Source organism: Heterodontus francisci, chromosome 17 (assembly GCF_036365525.1).
Source record: "Heterodontus francisci isolate sHetFra1 chromosome 17, sHetFra1.hap1, whole genome shotgun sequence".
Classification (NCBI taxonomy): Eukaryota; Metazoa; Chordata; class Chondrichthyes; order Heterodontiformes; family Heterodontidae; genus Heterodontus; species Heterodontus francisci.
In genome coordinates this window covers 34,209,624-34,234,029 of record NC_090387.1, presented here as the reverse complement: position 1 = coordinate 34,234,029, position 24,406 = coordinate 34,209,624, and the positions used below count along the sequence as shown (strand labels likewise).

The 24,406-nt window shown below is 43.0% G+C and overlaps 1 protein-coding gene across 3 annotated transcripts in view; it reads right to left on the bottom strand.

Annotated features, from left to right (window-relative positions):
• Positions 1–24,320, bottom strand: part of dbndd1 (dysbindin domain containing 1) — a 62,479-nt gene extending 38,159 nt beyond the window's left edge. The window contains exons 1-4 of one of the 3 annotated variants that reach the window (XM_068049256.1): positions 23,127–23,508; positions 14,943–15,034; positions 14,416–14,503; positions 1,843–1,901 (exon numbers count right to left, since the gene is read on the bottom strand). In XM_068049256.1, the coding sequence (XP_067905357.1) occupies positions 1,843–1,873 (31 nt within the window). In that variant the 5' untranslated portion in view covers positions 1,874–1,901; positions 14,416–14,503; positions 14,943–15,034; positions 23,127–23,508. Of the gene's footprint in view, positions 1–1,842; positions 1,902–14,415; positions 14,504–14,942; positions 15,035–23,126; positions 23,509–24,160 lie in introns of those variants that run through there. The other 2 variants (XM_068049255.1, XM_068049254.1) reach the window with 2 other exon arrangements.
• Positions 24,321–24,406: the final 86 nt, after the last annotated feature.

Sequence of the window (24,406 nt, the reverse complement as noted above, 5' to 3'; positions counted from 1 at the left end):
GGATTCAGTTCAGCTGTGGCGCCCCATGGGGTTAAATAACTTGCTACTACTCTTAGTCAAAGTTCGCACATGAATAAATAAAAATGACTCTCTGAATAAGGGCAGAGTACTGGAGCGCCACTAGTGGTGCCCATGGAATCATACTTCAGCAAGAAATTGTCACGCAGGCCCCCAACTGCCAGGAATGAGGAATATTAATTTCGCCACATGAACATTAATTTTAAACTGTTACTGGAGTGAAGAAAGAACTGGTTAAAAAACCCCACAATGCATCCTTGGCTGGAGAGACATTTTTGCATATTAACAGACAGTACTTGGAAAGGACAAAGGGGCTACTCCCTACTCCAATTTAATCTACAATGGACTTTTGATTACCAGACGCTGAGGGCGGAGAAGCTCGCATTCCAGGTTAACTGCTAAGATGGCCGAATACACAAACGGACGTGGTCACACCAGCTAGTTACAAGATTAATCTGTTGACCTGAGTTTTTTTTTTATTTGAACTTGTCACAGAGTTTTGAACTGGCAGAAAGTTCCTGGCTCCTGGATTGAGAACATCTCTCTCCTGTCTGCTCTCGTCTCTTTCCCACCAGCTTTGGCATCCATTGAAGACACATGAACCCCAAAAGAGAAAAGTCTCCGACAGTAAACAAGGTTTAAAAAGAATACTAGGCCCCAACAAAAAGCAAGAATTACCTACAAGCAAGAACTACCTACAAAAGGGCTCTACAATGAGCTCGAAGCAGAGTAACAAGAAACTCCAGATATTGCCTCAAACCTCTCCACTTTATTTTTCTTCTGCTCTTTTCAGTCTCTATTTGCATGTGGATATCGCATATGCATGCTAGCGTGGGGCGTGGCGTGTATCCGTAGGCGTTACCCAAATTAAAGTTTAACTTTAATTTTTAATAAATTTCATTTTTCTTCTTTAAACCTAAAAAAGCTTGTTTGTGTTCATTTCTTTGCCTTATAATTTGAAAGCAGTGAACAAGGAATCACCAAGGGGGAGCTCAAAACAGTGTGTTTAAAAATTAAATCCTGTTACAGTAAGACCAGGTGAAGGCTGAAAGGGACTCCGTGACACCTTTCTCACCTTAACAGAAACTAATACTTTAAGGAAAGAGAATATTTATCCGGATAACACGTTCCCCCCAACACCCTGCCGCCCACACCGCCACTTCTCCATTATTTTCTGATTCATTTGTTCTAACTGTCCAGTTACCGTAACCAACATGGTGTGTTTAAAAAAAATCACTTGCGTTTTATGAAACAAATAAACGTGAAAGCAAATCCTCAGCACTCAAGTTCTAGGTGCAGTAATGTCGTATAACGTATACATACTCCTCAATGGATGTATCAGTTGCAAATTGTTAGAAATCAGTGATACACTGAATTAACTCTTGTATAAACAGTTAATTTGGATGAAATCTGTGGAAGGTAATTACTGTTTGAAATTGTAAAATAATGTGCATAAAATTTAACTATTTAAACAAGCCACTGAACATTAAATATTGAGCTCAATGTTAGACCAAGAATTTACTAGGAATACGTTTATGGAGTAGTTGTTTCGTAGTAAGTGAACATTAAAATATACAAATGTCACAGTTGTCAGGTGCACAATCCTCCCTCATTTTGATCGCGCGCTAAACAGATATGAGAAATTGTTTCTTTTCAGTTTAAATATTACAAGTATTCTTGACAGTCCCAATGAATGTAAAAATCGCATTTTAATGAATATCACTTTTATAAATAATGTGTGGTGTTATCCTTGTTCACTTCTGCAGGTTATAAAGAACTTCCAGATATAAAGGGTTAACTGTTTTTGTGTAAGATGCTGCTTACCCTCAGCTACTGCCCCTCCTTGTTTCTCCATCCAGACAGTCTGACTCGATCCCACCTTCCTGCAAGCACCATCAGAGGGAAAGAGAAGTGAAAAAGGCGAGCCCGTAAAAAAACAGCTGTAGTGCCAAAGATCAACACCACCCAGATCTCAAAGCCAGCATCTCATTTTAAAAACCTGAGCATTGCACCAGCACAAAAAAACAATGCAATGCAAGCATATCAGATTGCAAATTGGGAGATTACAGTGCAAAGTAAGTATTGCATTGCAAATGAGGAAAAGAGACTGCAGACGGTCTTTGGCAGTCAGCCCAAGAGAGAAACTGTAGCTGGGGTGTACCATTCGGCACGCTATCTCACTCTATGAATCACAACATAATTCCTCACTAGTATTGCCTACAAAAACTGAATGAATTTAGTTGCACAGCGCTGTGTCATAAGTAAACTAGGCAAAATTATTTGCAGCTTTTCAACATAAAAGAAAACTACCTCAATAATTCATATGGACTACACCATCTTTTGTTGCATTGTCCTACAGGGATTTTTTTAACATCATCTCTTAAGCTTTTTCTGACAGTTTTCTCTCGTAAAAATATTACGTGTTAAGCAGAGCGTGTGATCAGAGGTGCACTCATTTCACAATTAGAGCTGAAAGTCATATGCACCGCATTTTCAACTACCAGCAAAACATTTTTATTAAAAATGCTCAATATTTATCAAGACCAATGCTATAATAAAAAGTGGGGGCGGGGTTAATTTAAAATGCAATACCATTCTACAAATAGCATTTTGGATAGATTGTATATGAACTCTACCGCGTTACCTGTAGTAAACAGATTGTCCTGGTTTATTATGTCTGGTAGAGGAAGAAGGTTTGGAAAAGAAGTCAATTTTTGTGCAAAAAGTGTCCTCAAGGGATAAATTGCTTGAAAGAAAGAATGAGGTCAATAATTTAATTAAAAACTTTTAAGGCTACGGTTACCCGAATCTTGGTTCTAACAAAATCTGTGCGCCTAAGTAGCAAACAGTATTTATAATTTCCCACAGTGTCAGAAATGACCAATGCTGTCTAATGAATTACGTTGAGGTCACGTTTCATGAGACTTAATGGTCTTTCTCCCTTCCCTTTCATAGTTTTTCCCCACAAAAAAATCACTGTAAAGACTGTTCTACATTACTGCACTGGTGTTTGGGAACAACACTGCAGCAGTAAAGGTTAAACAGATAAATGCTACCAATGTGGCAATAAAATGCCATTTTATTTATTCATTCATGGGATGGAGGCATCGCTGGCAAGACCAGCATTTATTGCCCATCCCCTATTGCCATTGAGAAGGTGGTGGTGAGCTGCCACCTTGAACTGCTGCAGTCTGTATGGCGAAGGTACTCCCATAGTGCTGTTCAGTGGGGAGTTGCAGGAATAAAAACAGAAAGTGCTGGAAGTACTTAGCAGGTCAGGCAGCATCTGTAGAGAGAGAAGCAGAGTTAATGTTTCAGGTCTGTGACCTTTCACCAGAACTGGCAAAGGTTAGAAAAGAATTAGGACTGCTTCACAATCTGAGGAGCTGCGAATGGATCTCAAAACTGTATAGACAACAGCAAACATCCCCACTTTTGACCTCATGATGGAGGGAAGATCATTGATGAAGCAGCTAAAAATGGTTAGGCCGAGGACAGGGTCCTGAGAATCTCCTGCAGCAATGTCCTGAGGCTGAGATGACTAGCCTCAAACTATCACAACTATCTTCCTTTGTCCAGGTATGGCTCGAACTGATGGGAAGCTTTCTTTCAGATTTTACTGGGGTTCCTTAATGTCACAGTTCATCAAATGTTGCCATAATGTCAAAAGCAGTCACTTTCACCTCACCTCTAGAATTCAGTTCTTTTGTCCATGGTTGGACCAAGGCTGTAATGAAGTCTGGAGCCAAGTGGTCCTGGGGGAACATAAACTGAGCATCAATGAGTAGGTTATTGGAAAGTGCTGCTTAACAGCACTATCGAAGACATCTTCCATCACTTTGCTGATGATTTGAGGGTAGACTGATGGGGCAGTAGTTAGCTGGATTGGATTTGTCCCGTTTCTTGTGGCTAAGACATACCTGGGCAATTTTCCACATTTTGGATAGATGCCTGTGTTGTAGCTCTACTGGAACAGCTTGGCTAGCAATGCGGCAAGTCCTGGAGCACAAATCTTTAGCACTTTAGCTGGGATGTTGTCAGGACCCATAACCTTTGCGGTATCCAGTGTGCTCAGTCATTTCTTGATATCACATGGAATTAATTAAATTGGCTGAAGACGAGCTTTTGAGATGGTGAGGCCCTCAGGAGGAGGCTGAGAAAGATCATCCACAAGGCACTTATGGCTGAAGATGGTTGCAAATGCTTCAGTCCTATCTTTTGTAGTAACATGCTGGGCTCTGCCATCATTGAGGATGGGAATGTTTATGGATCCTTCTCCCATTAGTTGTTTATTGTCCACCACCATTCACAACTGTGGCAGAACTGCACAGCTTTGATCTGATCCAATGGTTGTGGGATTGCTTAGCTATAGCATGCTGCTTCTAGTGTTTAGCATGCATGTAGTCCTGAGTTGTAGCTTCACCAGATTGGCACTGCATTCTTAGGTATGTCTGGAGCTGCTCCTTGCATGCTCTTCTACACTCCTCATTGCACAAGGATTGGTCCCCTGGCTTGATGGTAATGTTAGAGTGAGGGATATGCTGGACCATGAGGTTACAGATTGTGGTAGAATACAATTCTGCTGCTACTGATGGCCCACAGTGCCTCATAGATGGCCAGTTTTGAGTTGCTAGATCTGTTCTAAATCTATCACATTTAGCATGATGGTCATGTTACACAACACGATGGAGTGTATTCTTAATTTGAAGACGAGACTTGGTCTCCACAAGGACTACTACAATACTCTCATGGATAGATGCATCAGCGACAAGTAGATTGGTGAGGACAAGTCAAGTAGGTTTTTCCCTTGTGTTGGTTCTCTCACCATCTGCCACAGGCTAAGTCTACAAATAAGAATCAGGAGCAGGAGTAGGCCATTCAGCCCCTCGAGCCTGCTCTGCCATTTGGTAAGATCATGGCTGATCTGATTGTGACCTCAACTGTACTTTCCTATCTACCCATTATAACCTTTGACTTCCTTGTCAATCAAGATTCTATCCAACTCAGCCTTAAAAATATTCAATGACCTTGCCTCTACTGCTGTTTTGTGAAGAGAATTCCACAGTGTTACGGTCAAATGAGGAGGGGTTGAAGGGTTTCCCTCTTTTCCCTCTCCTTGTTTGACCACAACAAGTTTAATTCTTTCTTAAAGTACTGGCCAATTCAGTAGTGTTTGATTACTTACTTGCTTTGATCATAACAAGAACCAATTGGACAGGTTTTCTTGAGTTAACAAAGAAAGTGGTTAATTTTATTGTACCTAAACCGAACTAATAAAATCATAAACAATGTGCCAACTTTCACTCTTACACACATACTAGGGATTTACACACACATAAGTTGGTTACAGAGTGGGGAAATGTAGATTGGTTGAGCTCAGAGTCCATTAAAAGGGTATACAGTCTGTGGAGTTTGGTGATTTTGCTGGCTTCTAGCTGAATTCAGTGGTGCGGAGGCTTTCAGTTTGAAGAGGTAGATGACTAGTTCAGTGAAGCTCTTGGAGATAGCGATGCAGATGATTTCCTCCAATGCAGTTGCGGATTGTAGCCGGAGTATGCAAAGGTGGTCAGCCAACAAGCAGGATTTGAAAGCTTTCAAGCTGGAATGAAGAGAGAGAGAGAGGGGGGGGGGGGGTCCCCCACTTAGGGTCTGCTCAAGTCAGAGTCCAGTTTCCTCTCCTCTACTGCAGAGAAAAAACACCAGCTTAAAACCACAGATGGAGAGTTACTCAGCGATTCAAACATAGCAGTTAGCAGTATTTCTTCTTCTTGCTGGCAGAACAGGTAGTTCCTTTAAACTTCCTGGGTCTTGGTTCTTGCTGCAGACTTAGCAGACATTTTGTCTCTCTCCTCACAAGCATTGCAGTGTAGGATGCAGTGTTGCAAATTAGTTGATCATCTTAAGATGAAAGATGACTTTGCTGGCAGCTTGTCTTTTTAAAATGTCTTTAAAAAAAATATTAATTCAGATCTCCAGTCAGTGGATTAAAGAGAATTATCATTCAATAAAGCACATTGGCATAACAAGAGATTACAACCCTCTGAGAGAAAAAAAATTCTCCTCATCTCTGTCTTAAATGGGAGACTCCTTATTTTTAAACTGTGTCCCCTAATTGTACTAATGTCATCCTTAACTAACCGAGATACCCCACCACCTTTTCCTAACTTCCTGTCCTTACAAAGTCTGGCTGGTATGTCCTTCACAACTTGGCCAGCTCGGTCACTACTGGTGCTACCAAGTTTCTCTTGGTGATGGATATCAAAGTTCCCTGCCAAGAGTACAGTCTGTGCTCTTTCTATCCTCAGTGCTTATTCCAAGTGGTGTTCAATATGGAGAGCTGATACATCAGCTGAGGGAGGGCGGTAGGTAGTAATCAGCAGGAGGTTTCCTTGCCCATGTTTGACCTGATGCCATGAAACTTCATGAGGTCCAGAGACAATGTTGGGGACTTCTAAGGCCAGTTATTCCCAACTGTACCCCACTGTGCCACCACCTCTGATGGATCTGTCCTGCCGGCAGAACAGGACATACCCAGGGATGGTGATGGAGGAGTATCATAGAATCATAGGAATTTATTGCACAGAAGGAGGCCATTCAGCTCATCATGTCTGTGCCAGCCAAAAATGAACCATACAGCTTAATCCCACTTACCAGCTCTTGGTCCGTAGCCCTGTCAGTTATGGCACTTCAAGTGCATATCTAAGTACTTTTTAAATGTTGTGAGGGTTTCCGTTTCTACCATCCTTTCAGGCAGTAAGTTCCAGACCACCATCACCTACTGGATGAAAACATTTCTCCTCTTCATCACAATCATCACTTTGGCTGTGTTCTTCCACTGTAAGATGTAACAATCCTCATGCCTTTTCTATTTATCTCTATCCCTTGCTGTTCTCACCCATGTGGTTCCTGGATATGATATTATGCCATCTCTCCATCTTCTTCTCGGTCTCCTCCTTTTTCCTGTTCTTGGCTGCCACTCCATTAATCTTTTTGTCCACTTGTTATCATTTCTTCAAGCAACATGCCCAACCCATCTCCATTTGGCTTCCTTGATCTTCTCAATGATGTCCTTAACCCTGGTTTTCTGGTGTAATTCATTACACCTGCCAGAATACACATCGACAAAGACGTAACACAGTTGATAAGTATTGAAAGAGGAGTGAGACAAGGGGATACAATCGCACCAAAAATATTCACCACAGTAGCATAAGACATATTTGAAGATACCCTTATAGGAGAGAGGATAAAATATTGATGGAGAACTGCTAACAGACTTACGCTTTGCAAATTATGTCACACTAATTACTTAATCTGTTAAAGATTTAGAAGTACAACTAAGTAACTTAAATAAGGAAAGTAAAAATATTGGACTGAAAATGCATAAAGGAAAAACAAAGTATATGACGAACTTTAAGACAGAAGATAGCAAACAAGTTGAACACAAAGAAATTGAAAAAGTGACTGAATACAAACATCTGGGCAAAACATTAAAGATGAATGATCCACAAATGAAGAGGTACTGAGTAGGATTAGGGCAGGATGCAGTTATTTCAGGAAATACAGAGATATTCTCTGTGATAAGAAAATACCACTGGCATTAAGGATGAGGGTGTATCATCAGTGTGTTCTACTGACCATGACATATGGGGCGCTATCATGGACAACTACAAAATATATAGAAAATAAACTGTGTACAGCTCAGACAGCAAATGTTACACATCTCCATTTCTCAACTCCCCAATAATTCTTCTATCAATTACTCTAATTCTGTGCCCCCCAACATTTTAATTCAAACTTCCCTCAGCCTCCTTTGTTAAAAAGAAAACAACACCAGCCTATCCAGTTTTTCCTCATAGCTAAGATTTTCCCGTCCTGGCAACATCCTCATAAATCTCCTCTGCACCCTCTAGTGCAATCACATCTTTCCTGTAATGCGGTGACCAAAAATATATGCAGTGGACTAATTTTTTTTGTACAGTTCTAGAATATCCTCTCTGCCTTATATTCTATGCTCCAGCTAATAAAGGAAAGTATCTTTTATGCCTTCTTGTGAAGCAGAACGCAGATTGGTTTCAATCTCACTTTGAAGAGCTGGAACCTGTCATAGCCGCTAAGCGCATTGCACTGTTGAACTACAAGAAAGCCCCCAGCAAGTTAACATCTGTAGCACTTAAAGCAGCCAGAAGCGCTGCACAAAGAACAGCCAGGCGCTGCGCAAATGACTAGTGGCAACACCTGCAGTTATATTCAGCTGGCCTCCGACACCGGAAACATCAAAGGAATGTATGATGGCATTAAGAGAGCTTTTGGGCCAACCATCAGGAAGATCGCCACCCTCAAATTTAAATCAGGGGACATAATCACTGACCAACGCAAACAAATGGACTGCTGGATGGAGAACTACCTAGAACTGTACTCGAGGGAAAATGTTGTCACTGAGACCACCCTCAATGCAGCCCAGTCTCTGCCTGTCATGGATGAGCTGGACGAACAGCCAACAAACTCGGAACTCATTGATTCTCTAACCAGTGGAAAAGCCCCTGGGAAGGACGGCATTACCCCTGAAATAATCAAGAGTGTCAAGCCTGCTATACTTTCAGCACTCTACGAACTGCTTTGCCTGTGCTGGGATGAGGGAGCAGTACCACAGGACATGCGCGATGCCAATATCATCACCCTCTATAAGAACAAGGGTGACCGCGGTGATTGCAACAACGACGTTGGAATCTCCCTGCTCAGCATAGTCGGGAAAGTCTTCACTCGAGTCACTTTAAACAGGGTCCAGAAGCTGGCTGAGCGTGTCTGCCCTGAGGCACAGTGTGGCTTTTGAGCCAGAGAGATCCACCATTGACATGCTGTTCTCCCTTTGCCAGCTACAGGAAAAATGCCAAGAACAACAACTGCCCCTCTACGTTGCTTTCATTGATCTCACCAAAGCCTTTGACCTCGTCAGCAAACGTGGTCTCTTCAGACTATTAGCAAAGATGGGATGTCCACCAAAGAACAAAGAACAAAGAACAGTACAGCACAGGAACAGGCCATTCGGCCCTCCAAGCCTGCGCCAATTTTGATGCCTGCCAAAACTAACACCTTCTGCACTTCCAGGGCCCATATCCCTCTATTCCCTTCCTATTCATATATTTGTCAAGATGTCTCTTAAACGTCGCTATCGTATCTGCTTCCACCACCTCCCCTGGCAGCAAGTTCCAGGCACTCACCACCCTCTGCGTAAAAACCTTGCCTCGCACATCCCCTCTAAACTTTGTCCCTCGCACCTTAAACCTATGTCCCCTAGTAACTGACTCTTCCACCCTGGGAAAAAGCTTCTGACTATCCACTCTGTCCATGCTGCTCATAACTTTGTAAACCTCTATCATGTTGCCCCTCCACCTCCGTCGTTCCAGTGAAAACAATCCGAGTTTTTCCAACCTCTCCTCATAGCCAATGCCCTCCAGACCAGGCAACATCCTGGTAAACCTTCTCTATACCCTCTCCAAAGCTTCCACGTCCTTCTGGTAGTGTGGCGACCAGAATTGCACGCAATATTCTAAGTGTGGCCTAACTAAGGTTCTGTACCGCTGCAACATGACTTGCCAATTTTTATACTCCATGCCCCGACCGATGAAGGCAAGCATGCCGTATGCCTTCTTGACTACCTTATCCACCTGCATTGCCACTTTCAGTGACCTGTGGACCTGTACGTCCAGAACTCTCTGCCTGTCAATACTCCGAAGGGTTCTGCCATTTACTGTATACCTCCCACCTGCATTAGACCTTCCAAAATGCATTACCTCATAAAGCTACTAAGTATCATCACCTCATTCCATGTCAATATGAAAGGCACAAATCAACATAGCAGCGCCTCATCAGACCCCTTTCCTATCCTGAGTGGCGTGAAACAGGGCTGTGTTCTCGCACCCACACTGTTTGGGATCTTCTTCTTCCTGCTGCTGTCACATGCGTTCAAGTCTTCAGAAGAAGGAATTTTCCTCCACACAAGATCAGATGGCAGGTTGTTCAACCTTGCCCGTCTAAGAGCGAAGAGGAAAGTACGGAAAGTCCTCAACACGGAACTCCTCTTTGCTGACGATGCTGCATTAACATCCCACACTGAAGAGTGTCTGCAGAGACTCATCGACAGGATTGCGGCTGCCTGCAACGAATTGGGCCTAACCATGAGCCTCAAGAAAACGAACATAATGGGACAGGACGTCAGAAATGCTCCATCCATCAATATCGGCGACCACGCTCTGGAAGTGGTTCAAGAGTTCACCTCCCTAGGCTCAACTATCACCAATAACCTGTCTCTTGATTCAGAAATCAACAAGTGCATGGAAAAGGCTTCCACTGCTATGTCCAGACTGGCCAAGAGAGTGTAGGGAAATGGCGCACTGACACAGAAAACAAAAGTCCGAGTGTATCAAGCCTGTGTCCTCAGTACCTTGCTCTATGGCAGCGAGGCCTGGACAATGTATGTCAGCCAAGAGCAGCGTCTCAAGTCAATCCATCTTCGCTGCCTCCGGAGAATCCTTGGCATCAGGTGGCAGGACCGTATCTCCAACACAGAAGTCCTCGAGGCGGCCAACATCCCCAGCATATTCACCCTACTGAGCCAGCGGCGCTTGAGATGGCTTGGCCATGTGAGCCGCATGGAAGATGGCAGGATCCCCAAGGACACATTGTACAGCGAGCTCCTCACTGGTATCAGACCCACTGGCCGTCCATGTCTCCGCTTTAATGACGTCTGCAAACGCGACATGAAGTGCTGTGACATTGATCACAAGTCGTGGGAGTCAGTTGCCAGTGATCGCCAGAGCTGGCGGACAGCCATAAAGGCGGGGCTAAAGTGTGGCGAGTTGAAGAGATTTAGCAGTTGGCAGGAAAAAAGACAGAAGCGCAAGCCGAGAGCCAACTGTGTAACAGCCCCGGCAACCAATTTTATCTGCAGCGCCTGTGGAAGAGTCTGTCACCCTGGAATTGGCCTTTATAGCCACTCCAGGCGCTGCATCACAAACCACTGACCACCTCCAGGCGCTTACTCATTGTCTCTCGAGACAAAGAGGCCAAAGAAGAAGAACTGCCTTATCTCCCTGTCCTGCTTCCTTCAGGGATCTATGGACATGTACTTCAAGGTCCCTCTGCTTCTCTGCACTTTTCAGTATTCTACCATTTATTGTATATTCCTTGGGCTTGTTTGTTCTCTCCAAATACACTGACTCACATTTCTCTGGATTGAATTCCATTTGCTACTACTCTGCCCATCTGACCAGTCCATTGATATCTTCCTGCAGTCCAGTTTTCTTTCTCATTATCAACCACATGGCCAATTTTTGTATCATCTGCAAACTTTTTAATCGTGTCCCCAACATTTAAGTCTACATCATTGATATGTACAATGAAAAGCATGGAACTTAGTACTGAACCTTGTGGAACCCCACTGGAAGCCTTCTGGGTTGTTGGCTGGAAGATATGATTCTGACTGTATGACTATGTCAGATTGTTGCTGATGGGAATGTTAAAGACATTTCCTTCAACTCTTGTTTAGCAAATGTGATGGCATGAATTCATGGTTAGAAAATCTGTCTTTTGAAGCACCAAGGCATACTGACCAGAGTGTTATATCTTACACCATTTGTATTTCGATCCCTAAGTCTTCTGTGGCGTGCATCATTTGCTGGTCATTTATTTTCATGCTGCCCTACATTGCTTCTAGCTTTCAATATTTCTCTTGTAACTATTTCCAAACGTAAGGTGGTATTCTCACCACAGTTGCAGAGGGAAAGATGAATCATTGCAGCAACACCTTGGGACAGTCTAAGCTGTTACCAATAGTAACAACACTATCTAAAATGTGACAGACTGCAAATCTGTTGGAGTCAAGAACACTATTTGTGAAGAATTTGGCCAGTGCTGTTACAATTGTCAGACTTTGTGTGAAGATTTAAATTCTTCAAAAATGGAAATGTTCGTGAGAAGATGGTGAGGGGTTATTTTTTGCTATCAGTTAGTCACAGGCTGAGGATGTGACTAAGCCCTAAAGCACTGTTTGATTTTTCAATTTTTCAAATTGCACATTGTCTCTGGAGTTTGATTTAAAGTGAGTCTGAGAGAATAAAAAAGGACAAAATCATTTACCTGAACAGGAAAGTGAAAACTTAAGATAAAAATGTATCTAAAGTTAGGGGCTGCAATAATTGTGTTTGAGCAACATTGTGCATCCTGTGCCATGAAGCAGGAAGACATCTAACTGGTGCAATGATTTTCCACCTGCTTGACAAGTTCCTGTGCGAAGGGCAAATAATAAAAATGACGGGAACTGCAGCTCACCCCAGCAGAGGTGTAGCAGCAGCATTACTGATGTGGTGTTGGCTGACTATATCTCCATGGTAACAATTAATTAAATTAGATGAAAGGGGAGTCATTTAGAAATACTCAAAGGCAAGGGATTAAGCTGTGATCATCAGCATTGCGCTTATTTTTTTTAGATAATGCTTATAAAAGTGAGCATTATATAATAATGAATTCCTTTTTTGGTTTATAAAAGCCAACAGCAAAAGCAGTATTTCATACCTCAGAACCTACAGAATCTGCACTATTATTCATTTTCTATCTGCTTAATATTTATGATTAGTGAAACCCTCATTAATCTGTGTGCCAAAATATCTAATATAATTTTTTCAGAAACAGCAGCGCACAGTTCTTGTTGACAATTCAGCTGACATTGAGATTGATTAACTCAAATCACACATATTGTAATTGGTAAGCAAAATGCAGCTGCTCCTGAGAGGTCAGGGCCCACATAATTTTCCAGCCATTAATTTCAATATGGACGCTGAATTCATTCTATTGTCTTGCATGCCCAAATTCCTCATTTGCACCCATCCGCACTAAACTCTGTGATAGGTGCACTAATCTGTAAAATTAAAATCTGTGACGTGATGGATACCCGTAGTTTAGCCTTAAGAATCTGGTAACGTCACATATCCAACCTTTTTATCTGTGGCAAATTAAATGGGAAGTTAGTCTGTATGTTTGTGGCTGTGTCATAGATTTACTTGTTTTTTATTTTGTGGTTTGGAGGTATACTTTAGTCCAAAACCAATCAATGGCTATATCACAATTGTGTTAAGTAATTAGATTGGATATACAAATGAAAACAATCTAATTAAAGTAAAAAATGCTATTGTCCAGACATGTGAATAAAAGGGTTGCTTTCTGCTGCAGGTTAAGGTGTTATGGATGAGCATGTGTGGGTTTATGTATACACATATTTATTTCCAGTATAAATGTCCTACATAAATAAAAAATGTACAAAATATCCTATTAATCCAGTTAAAACTCTTAATGGTTTAGACATCAATGTAATACATTGAGAATAACTCAGCCATTGTCATTAGACAGAGTCTCTTTCGTAACTAAAAGATCGACCTCACTTGAGTTTAGTATGGGAGTCAGACTTGACTCAATGGTAGCACTCTTGCCTTTGAGTCAGAAGGTTCAAGCCCCCATCAAGGACTTGAGTGCATAATCTCAGTGACACTTCAATACAATAGTGAGGGTGCTTTTCAAATGGAATGTTAAACCAACCCTCTGTCTGTCCTCTTAGGTGGAACTAATTGGAAAGCTCTTTCATAGAGCCAGCACAGACACAATGGGACAAATAGCCTCCATCTGTGTGTATGATTCTATGATAATAACAATGATTAGATTAGATTAGAGATACAGCACTGAAACAGGCCCTTCGGCCCTTCGAACATCAACCACCCATTTATACTAATCCTACACTAATCCCATATTCCTACCAAACATCCCCACCTGTCCCTATATTTCCCTACCACCTACCTATACTAGTGACAATTTATAATGGCCAATTTACCTATCAACCTGCAAGTCTTTTGGCTTGTGGGAGGAAACCGGAGCACCTGGAGAAAACCCACACAGACACAGGGAGAACTTGCAAACTCCACACAGGCAGTACCCGGAATCGAACCCGGGTCCCTGGAGCTGTGAGGCTGCGGTGCTAACCACTGCGCCACTGTGCCGCCCCAATGGCTACACATTAAAAATTCTTCACTGATAATGAAGTGGTTGGGGTCATTATGAGGATGTGAATCATGCCTTATAAATGCATTTTTCCTTGCAAAGAACAGTAAAATTAAAGCATAAAATGATAGTTAAAATTGAAACTGAACTTACATTTAATGAACACTGTGATACCTAGCTGTTCCAATCAGCGTTATTTTAATAATAGTGTTAAAACAAATGGGTTGACACTGATTAGGCTTGAGAGTTGATGGTGATTACATCAGGGCAGAGTAATATTATCAGATTATTTACACGATGGCATAAGAAATAATTGTTTTTGCAGTTGTAAAAAATATTATCCCTCGGACTCACCACGGACTACATTTGGAATCAGATAGTCTTGTGTTGACCCTCCTGTCCTTAATTGAACCTCTTTTCAAGGAGCTGTCTCTTTCCCAATCTGAGTGATGGACAGACATATTTAATAACACATACATTATAAGGTAATAAAGAGCTTATACATATGAATTTTTTTTTAGAAGATTCTTAAATTAACTCAGGAATGCTTGGAAAGATGACATATGATTAAAAAGGTTCTATAAATTATAACAGGATTTGTTATTGGCTTTATTTAGAAAGCTTGTCTAATTGAAACCTTTGTTATGTGCTCATGGGACACGTATTCCAGCTGCCCCAGAATCGGAATTGCACACTGACAATTAAGCTGTCTGCTGGCACTGGCAGCTGATGTCCAAATATTCTCACAAAAGGGAACAAAGCACAGTTTCATCTGTTCCCACAGTGTATATCCTTAAGGAGGTGGTGTTTCAAGATTTTCCATTCTCCAGCTCCCTAATGGGAGTCTAAATGGTTCGAGAGAAAATCAGAGGACAAGTCACCTCAAGTTGCTTCAGACATTCACTGACAGGTACAGGACTGAGCCATCTTGGGTACCCTTTCAATGGAAAAATGATGCATGACTCAAGGAAACCTAAATATGAAGTGGAAATAGAATGAACCAATAAGATTAAAAGGCAACATTCTGCACCAACTGCCTTACAAGTCTATCAGTTACACTAATGCTGTTCTTTACAGTTTTGAACACATTCCATTTTTTTGCAGTAGAGATTAATAGTTGTAATCTGTCACCTGTGCTCGCTGACCTACATTGGCTCCTGGTCAAGCAACATCTTGATTTTAAAATTTTCATCCTTTTTTCAAATCCCTCTATGGCCTCGCCCCTCCCTATCTCTGTAATCTCCTCCAACCCCACAACCCTCCAAGATATCTGCCTTCCTCTAATTCTGGCCTCTTTTGTATCCCTGACTTTAATCGCTCGAGCATTGGTGGCAGCGCCTTCAGTTGCCCAAGCTCCAAGCTCTGGAATAGCCACCTATACCTCTCCGCCTTGCTTTCCTCCTTTAAGACACTCCTTAAAACCTACCTCTGACCAAGCTTCTGGTCATCTGACCTAATATTTCCTTTTGTGGCTCGGTGTCACACTTTGTTTTATAATGCTCCTGTAAAGTGCCTTGGGATGTTTTATTATGTTAAAGGCACAATATAAGAATGTTATTTTGTTATAATGTGCAGTTTTATGTTTACACAGCTGATTTTACTTTTTTGCCCAAGCGTCTGCCTCTGGGATTGGCATGAGTACATGAATCCACATTATTAATACTAGTGCATCATCCATAGTCTTCCTGCTTCCATTGTACACCACCTCCAAGGGCTGATGATTTTTTTCAGCAAGTCTACCAACTCAAGTTCACTGAAAAAGCTTTCTTTTTTTTTAAATGGTAAAACAGATGAAGAAACAATTAGGTCAGAAGTAAGTAGCTGTGAAAACGTTCAGCAGGGGGAAGCTATCTGTGGGGACTACTTATACTGGTGCAAAATCTAATGAAAAAATTGCGAGGGGGTCTAACTGGTTTAACAGATTAACACCCCTTAATTGGGTGCAAACAATTGGAAAATCTACCACAATAGGCTGGATTTTGTGCAGGAGGTGGGTCTCCCGGCGCCAGGCTGAAAAGGCGGGGGGAACCCCACCTCTGCATTCTTTCAGCTCCCGGGAGTGATCCTCCAGTCTTTTGCGGTGAACGTTTAAGGAGGCGGAATCTCCGTTCCTTTAAAGACTTAATAGGGACGGGAATCCCGCCCCCAGGTGCTGGCAGCCAATTACAGGGCTGGCAGCTCAGCAGTATCGGCAGCGCCACCAGGAGCAGTGGGTGGCCACTGCCGGTACTGCAGAGGCCTCAGACCCAAACCCAACGATGGAACCCTGGAGAAAAGGTAGGTGAGGCGGGATCGCCGGAGCCAGTCCAGAAGGCCCTAGTAAGGGGAGGTGAGTGTTTGGTCCAGGGGGAGGGGGGGATCCAGAGGGGTGAACTGGTTCCCAGTGGGAGTCCTCCATGGGCCACAAATTGCCCACGAAGGAGGGACCCTCTCCCAGGTCTGCATTTTCCAAGGCGTCCTCCCCCTGCGGCGAAGGGTCCCGCCCACAACGCTTGTAAGATACCGGTGGTGGCGGGAAGACACCCTTAAGTCGCCGTTAATAGGCCACTTAAGGGCTTCAATTGGCTTTTGGGGGGGGAAGGCCATCATCAGCCTATCCCACCACAGGGAGAATCAGAACCAGCAATCCTGGCATTGGGTTCCAAGGCGGCCGCTGCCACTCCGATTCCCCGCACCACCCATTACGAAACCTGCAGTTGGGAGGAGAACAAAATTCAGCCCAATGAGTAGAGAATCTATCTTTCTATTAACTCCTTTACCTAGAGGGTAATTAGAATGTAGAACTGGATGCAACACCTGTCCTTTTACCTCCTCTCTCCTCATTGTTCAAGGCCCCAAACAATCCTTCCAGGCAAAACAACAATTTACTTGTACTTTATTCAATTTAGTATACTGTATTTGCTGCTCACAATGCAGTCTGCCCTACATTGGGGTGAAACGCAGATTGGGTGATCACTTTGCGGAACAGCTCCAGTCAGTCCATAAGCGTGACCCAGAGCATCCGGTGGCCTGCCATTTTAATTCTCCAACTTACTCTCACACTACATCTCTGTCCTCAGCCTACTACAGTGTTCCTATGAAGCTCCATGCAAGCTCAAGCAGCAGCACCTCATCTTTTGATTAGGCACATTACAGCCTTTTCGACTCAACATTGAGTTCAACAATTTCAGACTGTAATCTCTAACCCCATTTTGATTCCTTTTCTTTGTGTGTTTTGGCCTTAATCTTGTTTTTCACTTTTTTCTCTTGTTTCTGTTTTCAGACGACAGCTGTTCATTTTTCTGCCATTGGCACCTACTCTGGACATATCTTTTATTTCTTTACTTGTCCCATTATTACTCCCTTTGGTTCTGCCCATCAACTCATTTGTCATTTAATGTCTCCCGTCTTCTGACCTAACACATACCATCCCTTTTGTTCTTTTTCCACCCTCCCCTGTTTGACCTACTTAAAACTTATTACATTTCTAACTTTTCCCAGTTCTGATGAAGGGTCATTGACCTGAAACTTTAACTCTGTTTCCCTCTCCACAGATGCTGCCTGACCTGCTGAGTATTTCCAGCATTTTCTGTTATTATTGCTACCACATGGAGGAGAACGCAAGAATAGTGAGAATTGTATTTGTCACATCTCAGACTGAAAGAATCACATTTGAAATCACAGATTTAACTTTAACATAATCACAACACAAAGCTCCACATTTAGGCATATGCTTTGTGTCAAGATTTGCTGTTTTTCAACTTAAAATCACATTGTTTTAAATCACCAATTGTTGCTCCACACTGATTTCCAATTTCATGTTCTGTCAATAAATCACACACAAAATCTTCATATAGATTTGATGGTCTTCTCTGTGCCATGGTCTGCCTGTTGTCTCAGGAACTCTGGTCACTGCATCAGGATTAGGAAGTGTCATCGCCGCCTCTGGAACCGATGTTTCTTCCTCTGGATAGCAAGCTGTTTGCCTGCCAACAGCATCACTGGCTTGGACTTCTGAATTGCTGGATGTCAGCTTCGCCTCAGCTCCTACATCTGGTTCATCTGCTGCTGTGTCTTTGTCACCATGATACTTTTTGACACATGAAGAATTCCTCCTTCTGGCGACTGCACAGTCACACTTCTTGGCAATGACAGTGTATGGTTTGGGGTAATATGGTGTATCCATTTTACTCGGACTCTTCCATCTCAGCAATACTTCATAACCTGGCATCACATCAGACTGTCCAGCTCTCCTTCTGTGGTCTGCATAAAACTTGGCAGCACCCTTTTTCACAGCATCCTGATCTTGAACCTTCTGATCAACTCTAATGTCCCTCAACTCCGGTATCTTGCTGCATATTTTGCGTCCAAATATCAATTCAGCTGGTCTCTTATCCTGTCGCAGTGTGTGTAGTTGCTCTGTACATGGCCACATATGACAATAACACCTCTTTCTAGTCTTTACCCTCAGCCTGAGCAATTTTCATCTCTTTCTTTAAAGATTGGTTTTGTTATTCCACTACCCGATTTGCTTGTGGCCATTTAGGGGTTACTCTGTGATGGAGAATGCCTGTGACTTGCATAAAATCTGCAAAGGTCTGTGAAATGAATTGTGGCCCATTGTTTTAATACAGAGTGACTGGTAGACCATGCCTTGCAAATATTTTAGTCAAAGCTGTGTTCTCTGCCATTGTAGACTTCATTACCACATACTCATAATAACAGCTGTAATAGTCAATCACCACTAGTATGGACTCATCTGATGGAAATGGGCCTAAGAAGTCAACTGTTACATCCTCCCATGGCCCAGCTGGTAACAGTGGGCTGCGTACTGCTTCTGGTGGATTGGGTCTGCTGACAAGTTGACATCCATGAGACACTTTGACAAACTGCTCCACATCTTTCTCCACCCCTGGCCACCATACTTTGGTTTGTAAATTTTGCTTAGCATCAACCACTCCCAAGTGACCCTCATGAGCCCTTTCCTATCCTGAGTGGCGTGAAACAGGGCTGTGTTCTCGCACCCACACTTTTTGGGATTTTCTTCTCCCTGCTGCTTTCACATGCGTTCAAGTCCTCTGAAGAAGGAATTTTCCTCCACACAAGATCAGGGGGCAGGTTGTTCAACCTTGCCCATCTAAGAGCGAAGTCCAAAGTACGGAAAGTCCTCATCAGGGAACTCCTCTTTGCTGACGATGCTGCTTTAACATCTCACACTGAAGAGTGCCTGCAGAGTCTCATCGACAGGTTTGCAGCTGCCTGCAATGAATTCGGCCTAACCATCAGCCTCAAGAAAACAAACATCATGGGGCAGGATGTCAGAAATGCTCCATCCATCAATATTGGCGACCACGCTCTGGAAGTGGTCCAAGAGTTCACCTACCTAGGCTCAACTATCACCAGTAACCTGTCTCTAGATGCAGAAATCAACAAGCGCATAGGAAAGGCTTCCACTGCTATGTCCAGACTGGCCAAGAGAGTGTGGGAAAATTGCGCACTGACACAGAACACAAAAGTCCGAGTGTATCAGGCCTGTGTCCTCAGTACCTTGCTCTATGGCAGCGAGGCCTGGACAATGTATGTCAGCCAAGAGCGACGTCTCAATTCATTCCATCTTCGCTGCCTCTGGAGAATACTTGGCATCAGGTGGCAGGACTGTATCTCCAACACAGAAGTCCTCGAGGCGGCCAACATCCCCAGCTTGTACACACTACTGAGTCAGCGGCGCTTGAGATGGCTTGGCCATGTGAGCCGCATGGAAGATGGCAGGATCCCCAAAGACACATTGTACAGCGAGCTCGCCACTGGTATCAGACCCACCGGCCGTCCATGTCTCCGCTATAAAGACGTCTGCAAACGCGACATGAAATCCTGTGACATTGATCACAAGTCGTGGGAGTCAGTTGCCAACATTCGCCAGAGCTGGCAGGCAGCCATAAAGGCGGGGCTAAAGTGTGGCGAGTCGAAGAGACTTAGTAGTTGGCAGGAAAAAAGTCAGAGGCGCAAGGGGAGAGCCAACTGTGCAACAGCCCCGACAAACAAATTTCTCTGCAGCACCTGTGGAAAAGCCTGTCACTCTAGAATTGGCTTTTATAGCCACTCCAGGCGCTGCTTCACAAACCACTGACCACCTCCAGGCACGTATCCATTGTCTCTCGAGATAAGGAGGCCCAAAAGAACCACTCCCAAGTGACCCTCATGAGCTAGCATCACCAGTCTAGGCCTAAGCTTTTGTGGCATTTCAGATCTGTTACCTCTGAGAACACACTTCCCAATTGTGCACAGTTCATCTCGTATAACAATGTATGCCTTGAATGGGCAATTCTCTCAATTTCCAGCTTGGATTCTCTGTCTGATGTCATCCAATTCTGGATCTTGTTTGACCCTCTTTCCATCTCTCTAGTTGTCCTTGCTCTGGATGTAGCATGAACTGCCCAAAACTGCACAACTGCTTCCTTCTGTAGTGAAGATCTGTGTGTTTGTTCTTCAACTGGTTCTATGATGTCTTGGTCAACCAGTTCCTTGATCTTTGCCTCAATTTTTCCTCTCAGACCAAAAGGTGTTCTGAATACAGGCTGAGCTACAGGCTTCACGTTCTCATCAATGATTAATCTCATTTGGCGGTTGTGCAACTTCCCAATTCCATGAAACACTGGTCCAAACTCCTCTTGAAGCTCTGCATAGGATTTCACAGAATTCACTTTCAATCCAATGTGTAGCACCCCCAAGGCTTGGGCAGTTTCTCTGCTCAGAAGAGGCTCACCATCCTCCTCAATCACTATGAATTCTGCCTCTACGTTCTGATCCCCAGCTCTCACACTAGCAGTGAAGCATCCAACAGTTTGAAGTGGGATTTTATATGTGTAAGGATAAAGCTTTTTGACACATTTTCGAGATGTGCACTTTATTCTCTTTGTCTTCAGTTCTTCCCACAGTGCTCTGCTGATGACATTACTGTCACTGACTGAATCTACAATAATGCTCACTTCAACACCCCCAACAATCACTGGAACTTTCTCATGGTTGCTCCCGCTGACAGAAATCATGTATCCATGATTGCTATTCGTGTTCTCACTCTCTGCATCTTCTTCAACTTGTCTCACAGTTGTACTACTTTCATCTCTCTTTCCTTTATGTGGTTTGCCAGGATTCCCACTCGGTTCAGCTTTGCTTCTGTACTTCTTGGCAAAATGGTCTTTGCCCTCACATGTTCTGCATATCCTTCTCTTGGCAGGGCAGCAGGCATCTCTTCCATAGTGCCCCAAGTTGCCACATCTAAAACACTCTCAGACTTTTGCTATTTACATTTACACATACCTGAATGTTTTTGTGTCACTCGGTTAACCTCAGATTTGGTTGTGCTGATGGCAGAGGTGGGACCAAGTTTCATGCTGTGAACTTGTCCATCCATTGCTTCAAATGAAGCTGCTATTTTCAAAGTGTCATCCAACGTCACCTCATCTTAACAGCAGCCTGCACTTCATCTTATCTGACTTACAATGTTGGAACACCTGATCTATTATCTGGTTATTCAGATCCATCACAACATAATTGCATCCATCCGATGCCTGCCTCAAACGAGTCACAAATTGAGCTACTGTTGCCCCCATTTTCTGTCTCATCTGACAGAAAACATGCCTTTGGAATGTGGCATTTGTTGTCAACATATAATGGTCCTTCAAAGCTTTCACTGCACGTTCATAATCTGCCTTTTCTCCCGTGTCAGGCAACATCTCGAAAGTGTCCCTCACCGAAGCATCCTTATTGAACAGCAATAAGGCCCGTCGCTGTGCTTTCAGCACCTCCGTCATCCCGTCCAAAAACAAACCACAACTGTCAGTATAGGCTTCAAACTCCTCCAGCCACGCTTTCCATTTCACACTGATGGTACTGGTATCAACTGACAAATCAAATGGCTCAATTCTGGATTGCAGACATATCAGCTCCAGCAAATGCCATGACACAATCCCAAATATCTCCGTATTTACCTCTTTTTTTAAATCTTTGTCGCCAATGTCACAACTCAGGCTAAAAGAATCACACTTGAAGTCACAGATTTATTTTTAAGAAAGATTTTACAAGCTTTAATCACGACTTCTTACTGCTGCTGCATGTGCTACCTCACCTTTCAACACCCCCCAGGTCAGGTGACTCCCTATAGTAGAGTGTTCCTTTCAGTTTCTCATCCAAGTACCCTAGAGTCTCAAAGCCCACACACCCATACACACAAACAATCAGCCATCATGATAGTATTTATGGGTAAACTAGTTAACTCCAAGAGGGAGAAAGGAATAGAAGGATAAGCTGATGAGGTTAGTTGAAGTAGAGTAGGACGAAGCTTGTGTGGAGCAAAGACCAGTTGGGCTGAAAAGCCTGTTGCTGTGGTGTAAAGTCTATGTAATTTCATAAATGCAAAAAGATCATTACTGAAGCACAGATTTAATCACTTCCATAAAACTTACATGAACAGATTATAAAATCAAAACCTCTACCCTGCTACATTAGATTATTATAGGCAAAAATGCTGAAGATTGCAAAACAAATAAATACAAATAAATCTATGAAAAATTTGGTAGAATACTTCAATATTATTGCAGAAATGTAGGGGATAGTTTTATCCTTACTGTGGCTGGGCAGTTAAATTCACCTAAGTTTTATTTTATTTGTTCATAACTGCCAGGGAGCTGACAGTTTCTGATTTTCACCTGCTCTCCTGAGCAGGCAGCAAGAACAGTCACGCAAAGTCAGCAGAGTATTTTTTCATGTCGCCCGGACAACCCATCGGTAAAGTGGATCACGACCACAAGAGGCCCAAAAGGTAAATTTCATATTTAAGCATATGCAAAATACCGCAGATGCTGGAAATCCGAGCAAAAACAAAAAATAAAACACTCTTGACAAAAGGTCAACAACCTGAAACGTTAACTTTCTTTCCCTTGCCACAGATGCTGCCTGACCTGAGTATTTACAGTATTTTTTGTTTTTATTTAATTTTGCATATTTTGCTTTCATTTCCTTGGGGGCCTGGAAGAGCAGGAAAGCTTAAGCTTTGCCTGCCGAAATCGACAGCTGATCCCACTACTTACTTGCCATCGGCCGGCAGGTTTTAGGCTGCTTGATTTTCCTTTGTTTTTCCACCGACTGCGTAGCGGAACAAGCAGCTCTCTGGGTGCCTTACACAGACCTGCATGATATTCGCCACTAGCTGTACGTGGATAGAGTATAGCATCCTTTTCTATTTACATATGTTGCTGGCTTGTGTTCCAGTGCCCTGATGGCCACATGTGAAAAGTCCAATGTGCCCTGGATGTGATGGAAGCCAGCCATTGCTGCAAAGCCACACGCTATAAACCCTGACTGCTGAGGAGCTTGATGGGTAGATGTACCCTGTAGCAGACCGTAAGGCTCCTGCGGTGTAAAAAAAATCAGGGCTGAGGTGACTTTTAGGGCCACTGGCATGGCCTCGTCTTCCCCAGGTCCAGAGAAAGTCTGGTGTAAATTGTGATGCTGTAAAATATAGATGGTGTTGATGCCTTTTCGGACAAGAGGCTTTGGAACTCTACCTCCTCAGACTAATGGTCTCCACGTGCCATGCACCTACCTATGGTGCAGGAGGTTGTCAGGTGACTTAATCGGCATGGGATCATCTTTCCGCTGTTTTTTCTTCCTTTAACACCTCTAATGTGGTCTTTGTAGCTGCAGACTGTTAAGCCACTGGTCTGAGATATATGGTGCTAAAGTGTCGCCCTGCTTTACTTTTTAAATATATGCTGGTAGTTTCGGTGGAAACGGTCACAGGAATCATGAAAGTGTACGACTGATTTTCACTTAAAGTGTCACCCGTTTTACAGTAAAAAATAAAAGATCTAAGTCTAATTGCCATACACCATCTCCCTTTAGCATTCAGAGCCCCATGTTGGAAAATATTGTGCTAATCTTTCTCTTCCTCTGTCTTAAAAGAAAAAAATTGGCTGACATTCCCTTTGAAATAAATCCATATGATCTAATCAGTTACTACGGGGATGGTCACAACTTAGTATTGCTGATATCCACAAATATTATTGAATCCGTTGTAAATCCTGGATATTTGTCCTAATGCTTCAGGAAACTATAACCGTACCGAAATGCTAAGGAGTTTATGGCTGTTCCGAGCCGTCACTGGGAGGGTTTACGCTGGCCTGTTCTGCTGGTCTTCACTGCCTGGCTTCGGTACATTCAAACTGCAACTCTGATTATTTATAAATAGATTCTTTTCTAAGTGTCCAATATTGACGTTTTAAACTGTGTGGTCATTTCAGCAGAATAAACTTTGTTTTTACGCTTGTCTTCGTTGCCATGGAGCTAAGTGTTGCTAAGGTAACGACGA